Source organism: Centropristis striata, chromosome 6, assembly GCF_030273125.1.
Source record: "Centropristis striata isolate RG_2023a ecotype Rhode Island chromosome 6, C.striata_1.0, whole genome shotgun sequence".
Classification (NCBI taxonomy): domain Eukaryota; kingdom Metazoa; phylum Chordata; class Actinopteri; order Perciformes; family Serranidae; genus Centropristis; species Centropristis striata.
In genome coordinates, this window is record NC_081522.1 from 32,326,282 (window position 1) to 32,339,217 (window position 12,936).

General features: G+C 41.5%; 1 protein-coding gene across 2 annotated transcripts in view; it reads right to left on the reverse strand.

The window, feature by feature from the left end:
* The window catches only part of LOC131973225 (zinc finger C3H1 domain-containing protein-like), a 28,636-nt gene that overhangs the window by 13,195 nt on the left and 2,505 nt on the right, over positions 1-12,936 (reverse strand). For both annotated transcript variants that reach the window (XM_059335162.1, XM_059335161.1), the window contains exons 2-14: positions 12,474-12,923; positions 11,223-11,449; positions 9,826-10,252; positions 7,173-7,384; positions 6,465-6,588; positions 5,733-5,824; positions 5,269-5,460; positions 5,012-5,173; positions 4,729-4,866; positions 4,205-4,323; positions 2,905-3,054; positions 2,486-2,660; positions 1,622-1,750 (exon numbers count right to left, since the gene is read on the reverse strand). In XM_059335162.1, coding sequence (XP_059191145.1) covers positions 1,622-1,750; positions 2,486-2,660; positions 2,905-3,054; positions 4,205-4,323; positions 4,729-4,866; positions 5,012-5,173; positions 5,269-5,460; positions 5,733-5,824; positions 6,465-6,588; positions 7,173-7,384; positions 9,826-10,252; positions 11,223-11,449; positions 12,474-12,923 — 2,597 coding nt within the window. The remainder of the gene's footprint in view (positions 1-1,621; positions 1,751-2,485; positions 2,661-2,904; positions 3,055-4,204; positions 4,324-4,728; positions 4,867-5,011; positions 5,174-5,268; positions 5,461-5,732; positions 5,825-6,464; positions 6,589-7,172; positions 7,385-9,825; positions 10,253-11,222; positions 11,450-12,473; positions 12,924-12,936) is intronic.

The window sequence follows — 12,936 nt, forward strand, 5'->3', positions numbered from 1 at the left end:
TAGACATCTAAATCTCCATGTACATAAATTAAATTTCACTTATAGATTGTTAAGTATGTATAAATCAATTATACCTACACTGGTGGTGGCGATCTAATTCAAAAGGACCTTGAAAACATCAGAAAGTGCGGCATTGCAGATGTGTCCGGTTTGGGATCCAGTCTCTATACCTCTATATGAGGTAAACTTTACATCAGCCTGTAAACTATTGCGTCATAGCATTATAATAACTAAATGAAGCCAACGTTAACATGCTAACAGAATAATGTATTTACATTCTGTTCCCTTTATTATTTTTTTTTCTGTCATTTTATTTATATTCTCTACTTTTTTAAGTTTATTGGCATTACTAATGATAACCTTATTATTTGCTTATTTCTCATTATACATATTGGCGCACCTGTCTGCTGTTGTATATACAATTGTTTGTATGTGCAACCTTTTTCAATAAAGTTTTTGAAATGAAAAAAAAAAGCTAACGTTAACATGCTGCTCACCATGCTATCTAGCGCTAACGTTCAACTATGCTAACAGCGCTAACGTAACCGAGCGGCTAACTTAACCCTGCTCACAAGTACTAACGAGACTGACCCATTCGTTATTTTCTGACTGAAACACCTGAACACAGGTGCTAACACGACAACAGGTGCCCTACCCGTTATTACCTCTATGGAAACTGCAGCAGCCGACAGCTAACTGCAGTTACCACGGAGCTAACGTTGCTTAGCAATAGAAACGTTATCTAACCGTATCGCCATTACCTTTAAAAGGTGTTATTACCGTTGACAAGTCACCTGCAACTTTCCGGTTTTATCCAGATTCAAAACAGATTAACGTCTGTAACAACAACAGAAGCTGTCCGTCTGTCTGCAGATAACGATGCCGTTTAACTCTGATCATTATTAATGACACTTATTAATATTCATGAGTTACAACAGGTGAGAACCGCCTCCTAAAACTGACACATAAAAATACTATTTATAGGTAATTTCTTCCTTCGACGAGTCTTATAAATAACTATATAAATAAAAAAAAATGAAATGTTTTTTTGCCACATAAAGTCACTTGTTTTATTGTAATTATTTACAATAAAATTTAATTTAAATTATACTATTTATTATTATTATTATTCATTTTATTTATTTATATAGTTATTTATAAGACTCGTCGAAGGAAGAAATTACGTATAAATAGTATTTTTGTGTGTCAGTTTTAGGAGGCGGTTCTCAAACGTGTTTTTTTTGCCACATAAAGTCACTTGTTTTATTGTAATTATTTCGTTTACTACATGCTTGGGAAATTTTTATTTTTTATTTAATAATTTTTCTGCATGTGATCAAACAGCTCCATCAGACAGCAGAAGGAAAACAGGCAGGAAACAGCAGGAAACAGTACAACCTCAAGAATGTGTTTTAATAGGACATTTTTGTCCTTAAAAAGGTCTGACTGTCTGGATTTTAGATTCACACTTTATTAAAAAGTTTATTTTTTACTTTATTATTACTTATTACAGAAGCTCAGCGTCACGGACAACATGAAATGTTATCATGTCGCTCAGCTGTAAACTTTATGATCTGTAAACACTCAGAGAGAGCTGAAGTTAAAACCAAAGTTTTCTCACCACAGTCTGGTTGGAGTCTGTTTTGCGTTTAGATCCTCTGACAGGAAGCAGCTGAGCCTGAGTCAGCTCCTGCTCCAACCGCGCCTCCAGACTCTTCTTTATGGACACCCGGTGCTCAACACGGTGCACCTGCACAGGTGGACGGTAAACTCAGATACACAGGTACAGGACAGTTTGTAACACAGTGTCACAGGTGGAGGAGGACAGGGTTAAGTTTTCAGGAATTGGATTAATTGGGCAATTTGTAATTTTTCTTTCATGTCAGCTTGCCTTGACTTACAGAGCAGAAACAGCTGATCAGTCATGAGTTAAATGTTCACTATGACAGAATTTATTCGGAAAAAGGGTTTCAATCTCCCATTTAGTGCATTACTATTTTGGAAAAAGACAAAAAACACCTCAAACGAGTGTAAAAAAAATGCATTTTTTAATCCAGTTTGGGTGTTTCCATCAAGCATTTCTCATGTGAATCTTCAAAATGTGCAGAGAAATTTGTTGATGAAACACAACTAGGGTCCGCAGAGAATCAACAAACAGGATTATGGCCAAAATGATAATCACAATTACTTTTTATCAATATTGTGACCACGATTAATTATCGTGATTATTTGTTGATTTAACAAAACACATTTTAATTATAACTGTTTTCACATGCATATTGTGCGATATTTCTGCTTATTCCTAAAAAAGCTTTGATGCAGAGTGTTCTATGAACGAAATGATACATTTTAAACATCGCTCGATCACGTGAATTTGATAATGGGAAGCCAAAATCTTGATCGTGATTAAAAATTTGATTCATTGTGCTGCCCTATTTTCATTATGTTTCTGTGAGTGTGTCCTCTGTGGACAGTGTCTTCTCACCTGCTCCTGCAGCTTCTTCAGCAGCGTCCTGTTGGCGCCCACAATCTTTTCGGATGCCTGCAGCTGCTCCCTCAGTTTAGACACTTTGGCCTCGGCGGCCTTCAGAGACTCTCTCTTCCTCAGCTCCTGCTGCAGCAGCTGTCTGAGGACAGCCTCGTCCCTCTGCAACAGCTCCCTGAGACACACAGGGGATAGATGGTTAGTTACTCTGTCCACAGTTTTAAACTGTGGGACAGGACATTTATTAACAGTGTCCACTGCTCCCTGAGGCATGCAGGGGAAAGAGGTTTATTTACTATGTCCACTCTACCAACAACACACAGGTGACAGAGGATTAGTTAGTGTCCACTGCACCAACATGCAGAAGCTCCCTGAGACATACAGGGGACAGACGTCTGTCTGAGCTGCGGGTGTCCCACCTGTGCTTGTTGAGTCTCTGTTCTGCCTCAGACAGTCTGAGCTCTGCGGCAGCTGTCCCTGATGGATTGGAGTCGGAGACAGAGACGGCAGGGGAGGAGGAGGTCCGAGGACTCAGACTGTGGTCCTTCAGCATCTTCTGCTTCTCCCTGCTGTTAGAGGACACAAGGGGACATCGGGACAGGTGTGGGTTAGGGTTGAGTTTAAAACAATTAACGGCAAAATAAAAAAATTGATGCAGTGGATGATGGACAAGCTTGTCCACCTCACTGCTTTTCTGTTAATTATATTTAGGGACTGTGGTGTTGACATTAAAAAAAGTTATCAGTCTGTTTCTTTTCTCTCCGGGCCCTTAAAACTGTGTGATATAGAGTCATGCGAGACTAACAGAGTTAGTACAGGATATATATCCTGTGTTTTATATATGTATCCTGTGTTTGTGTGAAGCTTTAAACTGACCAGTCTTTTTTGGCCAACCTGTCTTCCCTTATTTGCATGATCTTTAACTCTGTTAGTCTCGCATGACTCTATATCACACAGTTTTTTAATGTCAACACCACAGTCCCTAAAAATAATTAACAGAAAAGCAGTGAGGTAGACAAGCTTGTCCATCATCCACTGCATCAATTTTTTCCCCCTAATTTATCAACAGCATCCCAATTACTGTCCTTTTTAAAAGAAACTTCAGACACCCAGCTGCCATGACATTGTGTTATTGTATGCTACTAGCCAACAGTAGTTAGCTGCAGTTTCAGTTTTTATTGTAACTGAAATATATGCAATCGAATTGAAATCTGATTGAACCTGATTCAATCAGATATCAATTGAATCTGATCAATTAAAAACAAATCTGTGGTGATACCTAACTGTTAGTATATATTATTTGTGATTCTCCACAGCATGCATTTGTAAATCCAGCAAACTTAATACTTATGGGATGTTTGTATTTCAGGAACATACTTTGTGTCTACTGAACATTTGAAGAAGATATTGATATGCTGACCATATAAGCTGTGACCACACCCAAGCAGACACATATGTTTCATCTGTGTGACATGTTGACTATGCACTGTCTACGAATAACTGGCACGGTGCCATAACAAGTAGATAAGGTGTCCAGCCTCTGTCACATGCCTTCATTTTCTGTCAGCATGTCAGAGATGAGTCTGACGTCAGAAGGAATAAATGTCCATTAAACAATCACTTCTCCACTTGTTCTCTTTCTCTATCAAACCACAAAATGCATCCTATCACCAGCCCTAGGTGTGTCTTTGTGCTGTGTCTGCAATGTGTCTAAGTTACCTGGCAATCTCCTCCTTCAGCAGGCGGTATTCCACCCGTTTAGCTTCAGGTAATGCCTCCGGGGTTCTGACCGGGTTGTTCTCCTTCTCAGAACCCGATGCTGCTTTTGGCTTTGCTGCCTGGAAAACACACACAACATTGATCACTGTCTGATAATATATATATATATATTTTTTTTTTTACAACTTTGTGTATCAGGGGCAGTGAGGTGGATCCGCTTTATGTATATCAGGTGCAGTGAAGTGGATCAGTTTTATGTATATCAGGGGCCGTGAAGTGGATCAGTTTTATGTATATCAGGTGCAGTGAAGTGGATCAGTTTTATGTATATCAGGTGCAGTGAAGTGGATCAGTTTTATGTATATCAGGGGCCGTGAAGTGGATCAGTTTTATGTATATCAGGGGCCGTGAAGTGGATCAGTTTTATGTATATCAGGGGCCGTGAAGTGGATCAGTTTTATGTATATCAGGGGCCGTGAAGTGGATCCTTTTTATGAGTATCAGGGACAGTGAAGTGGACTTACCTCCACGGTCCTCCGGGCCTCCTTGATCATGAACTCGAGACCTCCAAACGCGCTCTGAGTGGAGCTGCAGGCGTCCAGGTCAGAGTCGCTGTCGTCTGAATCATTCAGAGAAACAACGACTGACTTGTGTCGTGGCAGCTGGAGACAGACAGAGAGAGACAGACAGGTGAGAAACAGAATCCCTGAATGAATTGGTAATTAATTAGTAATTGAGTCAGTAGATATATTTTTTTTACCCACAAAAATAATCTTTAAATTAAAAACTTAACAGCATGGTTCTCACCATCAGAGGCGTTCTGGCAGCGTGGTGTCCTCTGGTGAACTTGTTGCTTCGTGATTGGCTGACGGTGTTCAGGCTGACGGTGCTCAGGTTGCCTCTGGTTGGCTGCTGAACCGCTGCGGCCGGCGGACAGTCCGGAGACGCCGGAGCACTGGAGCTCTTCTCCTGCAGACACAGAGGAACACAGACCTGTTAAAAGTTCTCCTGTAGACACAGAGGAACGTAGACCAGCAGACCTGCAGCAGACCACGACCACTGACCTCTGTGGCAGTGACCCTCTTGTTGACCATGGACATCAGACAGGTCTCCCGGAGCAGCATCTCCTCCTCCTCCTCCTCATCAGCAAAGGGAGGTTTGGGAGGAGGCTCCAGGTCATCTGGTGGAGGGGGGAGAGGGGGAGGCGGGGGAGGACCTCCAGACAGCAGCGGGGGGAGGAAGGGCTGAGGGAAGTCCTGTCAGAGAGAAGAAGAAAAACACATGGAGATTAATTTTATTCTCTGAGTTAAAAAAATAAATCATTAAGAACTCATCTGAAAGATTCGTACTGGCTCATGAAACCTTGATGTTTTAGAGAATTTATTGAAGATTATTATTTATGAATTATGAATGAGGAGACGAATCTTATCTGTCTGCAAAAGTGAACTGAAATTGGCTCTGATTATTATTATTAAATCATGGTGAACGTCTGTGATGAAGCTGATGAAGAGGGGGATAAAGGTCATACCGGTCCAAACGGCGTGCAGTCGTTGGTGTACAGAGACAGAGTGAAGCCTCCTGGAAGCTCTGCAGAAAGCTGGCTGTGAGTCGGTGATGCCACTGAAACACAACAAGACACTTGCTTGCGATAAAGATTCAGACCAGTGAACACACCGTGCTTAGGAGCAGTGGGCAGCACATTTCAAGCCTCCCGACGGCTGCACAATTCCAAAAAAGTTTGGCAGAATAAATGGAATTGGTGCGAAAGCCGGTGTGCTGTTGGAACATTTCAGATTTGCAGAATGAGCGAGAACCCAGGAACTAAGAAGTACTTTTCAAACGTAACCATCCCACCCAGTTTACTCAGCCGGGAACAAAAACTACAGTTGGACATGAAGAGCCCCCCCCCCCCTGAATTCACTGTCAACAGAATCACCCACTTGCTCTTTCTTACTCGTCCATTAGTTTTACCATGTATTAAATGAACAAGAAAGCAAGCAGAAAACAAGGGTGGTCTAATCATTTTTTCCATGACTGTATTAGTGGCATAAAAGAGTCCTTAAACGACATCAATGATACTATCATTTATCGTGATAGTTTCTGGGAAAATATATCGTCCTAAAAAATGTGTTATTGTGAAAGGCCTAGTTCAGTGCCTTGCTCAAGGGCACTTCAGTCATTGACCTGTCAGTCCTGGGATTCTCTAACCTCTAGGCCTGCCCATTATATTTATATATAATCAGCGTCCCCGCCGTCTCACCTGGAGAACCCGTCTCACTGTCCGTGTCCATCGCCACCTCGTCGTAGTTGTCATACTGGTAGAGGTTCCCCGAGGAGTCCAGTCCCTGTTTACCTGCCGACTTCCTGTGTTCTCGATCTGTGGACTGCAAACACAAAGACACCTGACTCAGCACAACTTGACTGAGGTTGTGTACCGAACTCTATTTTTAAGCGTACTGACCAAATTACCTTGGTACTACAGGAGTATCAATCCACATTAAATCAAATAAATCAATTTGTACCCAATTTCTGTACCTAAGAGCAGCTGGTTGAGAGGATTTATTAATTCACAGTACGTTAGTCGAATGACGCTGCTGGAGTTCTCGACTAATATACCATTTCTAATTTACCGGTATCAGTTTGAATGTGATACCCAAACCTAAACTCGTCAAGACAATCTAGAACCAGATAAATATACACATAAAAAACACATTAATACAAATGTGAATTTTAAAAAAAAACTGATTCCAGTGTTCTAAAATTACCTAGTTAACAAGCAGTTACTGAAACCGAAAATATTTTGTGCAGGGCTGTAAATTCATAAACTAATAAGCAGATAAATTGATAATAACTTACAGACAGCTAAATCAATATGAAAAGTAACAGTTGTCTCTCTGAAACAGACAGATGTAAAACAAAAGAAAAAAGTTGATAAACGAATAAGCGTCCCCAGGTGTCTGAGTCTCACCTTGCTGCGCGTCCTCGTCCTCCCTCCCACCAGCTTCATGAAGCGGTTGTACTGCTCGTCCTGATTGGACAGGTCTCGGATTTGTCGGATCTCGTCCTCTCGTTTGCGGCGTTCGTCCTCCTCCTGTCTCCGTTTCTCCTCCTGCTCTCTCTGCTGCTGCAGCTTCCACGTCCTCAGCTGCTGCTTCCTGAAGGCCTGCTTCGCCGCCGAGCCTGGCCGAGGACACGGGACATTATTATTATTGTTGTAATTATTGTTTCTAGCAGTGACAATGTCGTCTGTTTGCAGGTTTAATGATTACTGGGCCACAACATGAACCTTGTTTTAATTATAAATCTTTTTATGATAAATCTTATAATAAATCTTTTTGTATTTTTCCTTATTAATCTTTTCTTCTTAGATATTTTTGGAATTTTTCAAATTATCATAATAACTAGGACTGCGCGCAGTACTGAACGGGCCCTCGCAGTACACGCGTGTCGGGCATGCTGCCGTCGGGGTTTGTGCGTTACAGGGACCAGTCTATACCACCCCTATGAATTTCATTGCCTTAAGTCTTATGGTCTGGGCACAGTGGCACTTATTAAATTAAACTGCCGCCAGAGCGCCACCTAGGGGCCGATCATTAAAAACTTCAAGGGTTATCCTCAGGAGGGCATTGACAATAAGTCTACCAAGTTTGGTGTTAATCCGACCAACCGATTTGGAGATATATAATACTTCAATTTAAAGAGCGCCACCTAGTGGTCATCGCCCAAAATTTTGTAGAGAGCCTCAGGGGCTCATGGGGAAGTAGTAACCTGAGTTTCATGTCATTCAGACACACCAATGTGGAGATATGCAACACTTTGTGTTTTGTCTTGATAATAGCGCTACCTGCAGGAAGTTGTTATTTAATAACTTGAGTATTCTTTGGGTAATCAAAATTCTTTTAATAACTTTTTGTCATGAGGGTCCATAGATGCTGTGTGCAAAGTTTGGTGCAAAACGATGAAATTGCCTAGGAGGAGTTTGAAAAAGTAGGTTTGCGACATTTCTCGAATTTGCGGAAAAAAAACGGGAGGCGAAAATGGGAGTGGCCTATATCACGAGATTCAGCACAACTCAGTGAACGCGTGGATATAAGTTTTTTGAATGTGCGATAAAGTATGTGGGAGTTATTAGCCAAAACGCACTTTCCTTTATTATAGCGCCACCTAGTGGTGAAAATTCAGGATGACAACAGATTATAAAATTTTTCACCATGTGTGACTTATATTTAAAGTTTCATGAGTTTTGGGGTATGTTCAGGCAGTGAAAAATGCGATCATTTGGGAAGAAGAATAAAAAAAAAAATAATAAATAATCATTCGAAATACAATAGGGACCTCGCAGGTCGTTGCCTGCTCGGGCCCTAACTAGGACTGCGCGCAGTACTTAACGGGCCCTCGCAGGACACGCGTGTCGGGCATGCTGCCGTTGGGGTTTATGCGTTACAGGGACCAGTCTATACCACCCCTATGAATTTCATTGCCTTAAGTCTTATGGTCTGGGCACAGTGACACTTATTAAATTAAACTGCCGCCAGAGCGCCACCTAGGGGCCGATCAATGAAATCTTTAAGGGTTATCCTCAGGAGGGCATTGACAATAAGTATACCAAGTTTGGTGTTAATCCAACAAACGGATTTGGAGATATAAAATACTTCAATTTAAAGAGCGCCACCTACTGGTCATCGCCCAAAATTTTGCAGCGAGCCTCAAGGGCTCATGAGGAAGTAGTAACCTGAGTTTCATGTCATTCAGACACAACAACGTGGAGATATGCAACACTTTGTGTTATGTGTTGAAAATAGCGCCACCTGCAGGAAGTTGTTATTTAATAACTTGAGTATTCTTTGGGTAACCAAAATTCTTTTAATAACTTTTTGTCATGAGGGTCCATAGATGCTGTGTGCAAAGTTTGGTGCAAAACGATGAAATTGCCTAGGAGGAGTTCGAAAAAGTAGGTTTGCGACATTTCGCGAATTTGCGAAAAAAAATGGTAGGCGAAAATGGGAGTGGCCTATATCACGAGATTCAGCACAACTCAGTGAACGAGTGGGTATAAGTTTTTTGAATGTGCGATAAAGTATGTGGAAGTTATTAGCCAAAACGCACGTTCCTTTATTATAGCGCCACCTAGTGGTGAAAATTCAGGATGACAATAGATTATAAAATTTTTCACCATGTCTGACTTATATTTAAAGTTTCATGAGTTTTGGGGTATGTTCAGGCAGTGAAATATGCGATCATTTGGGAAGAAGAATAATAATAAAAATAAAAAGAATAATCATTCGAAATACAATAGGGACCTCGCAGGTCGTTGCCTGCTCGGGCCCTAATTATTATAGTAAATCTGTTTATATTTTTCCAAATTAATCTTTCTATTTTTTATTTTAAAAAAATATTCTTAGATTTTTTTTGTAATATTTTTTTAATTTCTATGATAAATCTTATTACAGTAAATCTTTTTATTTAAAATACATATTTTATAATATATCTTTTGCATTTTTTTATTTAAAATGTTATATTGTATTTATAATAAATCAGCATTTTTTCTATCATAAAAATGTTTTCAAAAAGTGTATATTTTTCTAAGAAATCTTTTGTGATGGTCATGTGAGGTGTCTCACCTGGGCTGATCATCTTCTTGGTCATGTGACCTTTGCCCGCAGCCCGTCCTCGGTCCGGCGGCGCTTTGGGACTGACTTTAGGACCGGCTTTTGGTCTGTCCCTCTCTGGGAGTCTGTCCCGGTCTCTGTCTGCAGGTCTGGGCCCGGTCTTGATTCTGTCCCGGTCCCGTTCCAGAGGCTTAGACCTGGTTCTGCTCCTCTCTGCAGCAGCGGCGGCGGCTGCAGCGGCCCTGGTGGTGACTCTCTGCCTGCTGGGCAGAGCAGGGGTGGTGGCGGTCTTGTCCTGGACCCCCTTAGTGATCCGGTCTTTGCTCTTCTTCATCACCTGCTGCTCCTTCTGCTGCCACTTCTTACTGGCTGACTGCAGGGCCAGGAGGCGGAGCTGCAGCTCTGATAGCTCCTCCTCCTCCACCACCTTCACCACCGACTGCAACACACACAGGCAGCGAAAAAACACACAAACTATTATATAATATTCATTATACATTAAATGTGATATTTATAATCAAAGGCCCATTGTGAATTATTATTACTGATTAAAGCAGCTGCAGTGAGTCACATGGTTTCTACTTACTGTGCGAGTTAGAAACAGTTTGAAATGATTCATGAACAAATCTGGATTATTTATAACAGTTGATTTATTTATTTTATATATTAAGCGATTAATGACTGTTAAACATATATTATAGTTTCTGTTTCCAACAATGAATTAGTGCTTTGATTTATGATTTATTACAGGAATAAGCCGTAAACTGTAGCCCCTTTCAGACTGCTGCCAAGTATCAATATTTAGGGTTCCGGACGTCAGTACGTCTGCCATTTTTGTTTTTTTCAGGAGGCCGTAGCGACTCACTTTTAGGAATATACTGGTATCATATGAAACTAGAAGATCCAAGGAATCTATAGGCACCATGTGTGATATCGTGTCGGGAAGTTGTCAAAATAACGCTGCAAAGTTATGCTTTTTTTTATGTTTCATTCAAATAAATTCAGAGCAGTAAAGCTTAAAGTTGAGGATAGTTTGAGAAAATGCTGCAAATGTTGTCGTCCATACATGTTTGATATCAGTTCATTTCAGTTTGACTGAATACTTTGTTGGTCAGTCTGTGAGTTGTGGAGAAATAAATACTGAAGTGAGATGAATAGTCTGAGAATTTTCTCTTATTTGATAAAAAAATACTCACCATATTGCAAGACGCTTAAAAAACGCAATATCATCGTATCGTGCCTCAAACATCTGGATAAAATCGTATCTTGGGGTCTCTGCTAATTCACACCTCTAGCACTTTCGCAGGAATTGTGCAGAAACGGAGCCTGAAAGGGGCCAATGTCTGCTCCTCATTTAACCTTATATAACTGGTGTCCCACCAGGTCACCCCCCATCTCCTCCCCCTCACCTGGTCGATGAGGATGACCGACTCGTCGCTGGAGCCCGATGACTCTCTGTGAGCCGAACATTTGTGTTGAGTTTTTTCTTCTTTGTCGGATTCCTCGCTGCAGCAGACGCACGTCGTCTTCTTCTTCGTCGTCTTCTTCTTTACATCCTCAGACTCGTCTTCAGCTGTTTGTTCTGGTTCTGCTGCGTCTGCTGTCGTCTTCTGTTCTTCTTCTTGATCTTCTTTACCTGCGGACACACAGGAAGTCATACCAGACTAAAACCTTTTGTTTTGGTACAGATTATCGTTTTCATGCTTAGGATGTTCGATAACGTATGAATATTGTTCTTGTGCTGTGTTCAGAATTTAAATCCACAGTTTGTCCTCACAGAGTACAAACACAGTTACACACATGTAGGACAGTTAGTGTTGTCATTGAGCAGTGACCTTTGACTACACCGGCAACCTGACTGAGCGAAGTCGCTGCTTATTCATGTTAACATTAGCTGTAGCATTCAAATGTACTTTACTTACCTGAAAAAATTAACTGCACATCTTTAAAGTGTCTATTAGTATAACCAAACGCTAAACAAGACATTTTTAAATTATATTAAACGTCATTAAGTGAAAATACAGTGTGAAAGAGTCAAAGTTATGAGACGAGACCGGACGAAAACACAGACGACAAATAAGTTCACAGCTGTTTAAGATTATGGATATTTTTGTTTTCGTTTCAGTCATGTTTGTCTGATTTTTAAAAAAACTTTTGACAAAGCATTGCTTTGCTTCTCGCCTGATGACGGCTCGCCTTGTTAGCCACCTGTCAATCAAAGGTGGCCACGCCCAAAATCATATGATTCTTTTTCTTCTATTTTCTTCTTCCAAATTTGACCATAATTTACACAATTAACATATAGTCTTAAATATATTACTAATGGTTGAGACCATAGTGTTGTCCTAAAAAAAATCATAAATAAAATAAAAAACGGTAATAAATCAAGTGAGAAGTCATCTCAATTTGTATTGAGATAGATAGGACCAAAATGCTTCTGCAGCCCCGTCAGCGCCCCCCTATTGGAACCCTTTTGGAATGCAGCTTAAGGCACTTCTGGGTTTGCCTCACTGCTCGGACCTGGAGGTTGCCGTCTGTTTGACCTTGCACCTCAGGCAGGCAGCAGAGGATTGTGGGTCAGTATGTGACAAACTGTGTAGCAACATTAAAATCAGTGTCAGGATGGTGATCATGTACGGTGTGACTGCTCCGTCTCTCACCCTCGTGGTCCGCGTCACATACGGCGGCGTCTCCTCCCTCCTGCGGCTCCGCCCCCTTCTCCTGTGGCTCGTCCAGGCTGATGGGAGCAGGAAGCTTCTGACGGAGCGGCTTAATGTTGAATGCCTGAAACACTTTCTTCTCATTCTTCTCCTGCTCTGACTGTTCCTCTGCTGCAGCTGGACCCTGAGCCGGGTCAGGATCCTGAGCCGGGTCACGGACCGGCTCAGGTCCTGATACTGGCCCTGGTACTGGTGTGGTCTCTGTAATACTGGCAGTATGGTCTTTGGGCTCCAGAGCCCTGGTCTCCTCTTTCCTGATGCACTCGAGCTCCTGCTGGATCTGTTTGTATTTGGACAGAAGGTCCTCGAAGGACTCATCAACACTGTCTGGTTCTCTGCAAACACTGTGAGGTGGTTTTCTCGCTGCGGCCACCCGGCCCGGCTGCTTCTCTGACGCCGTTTG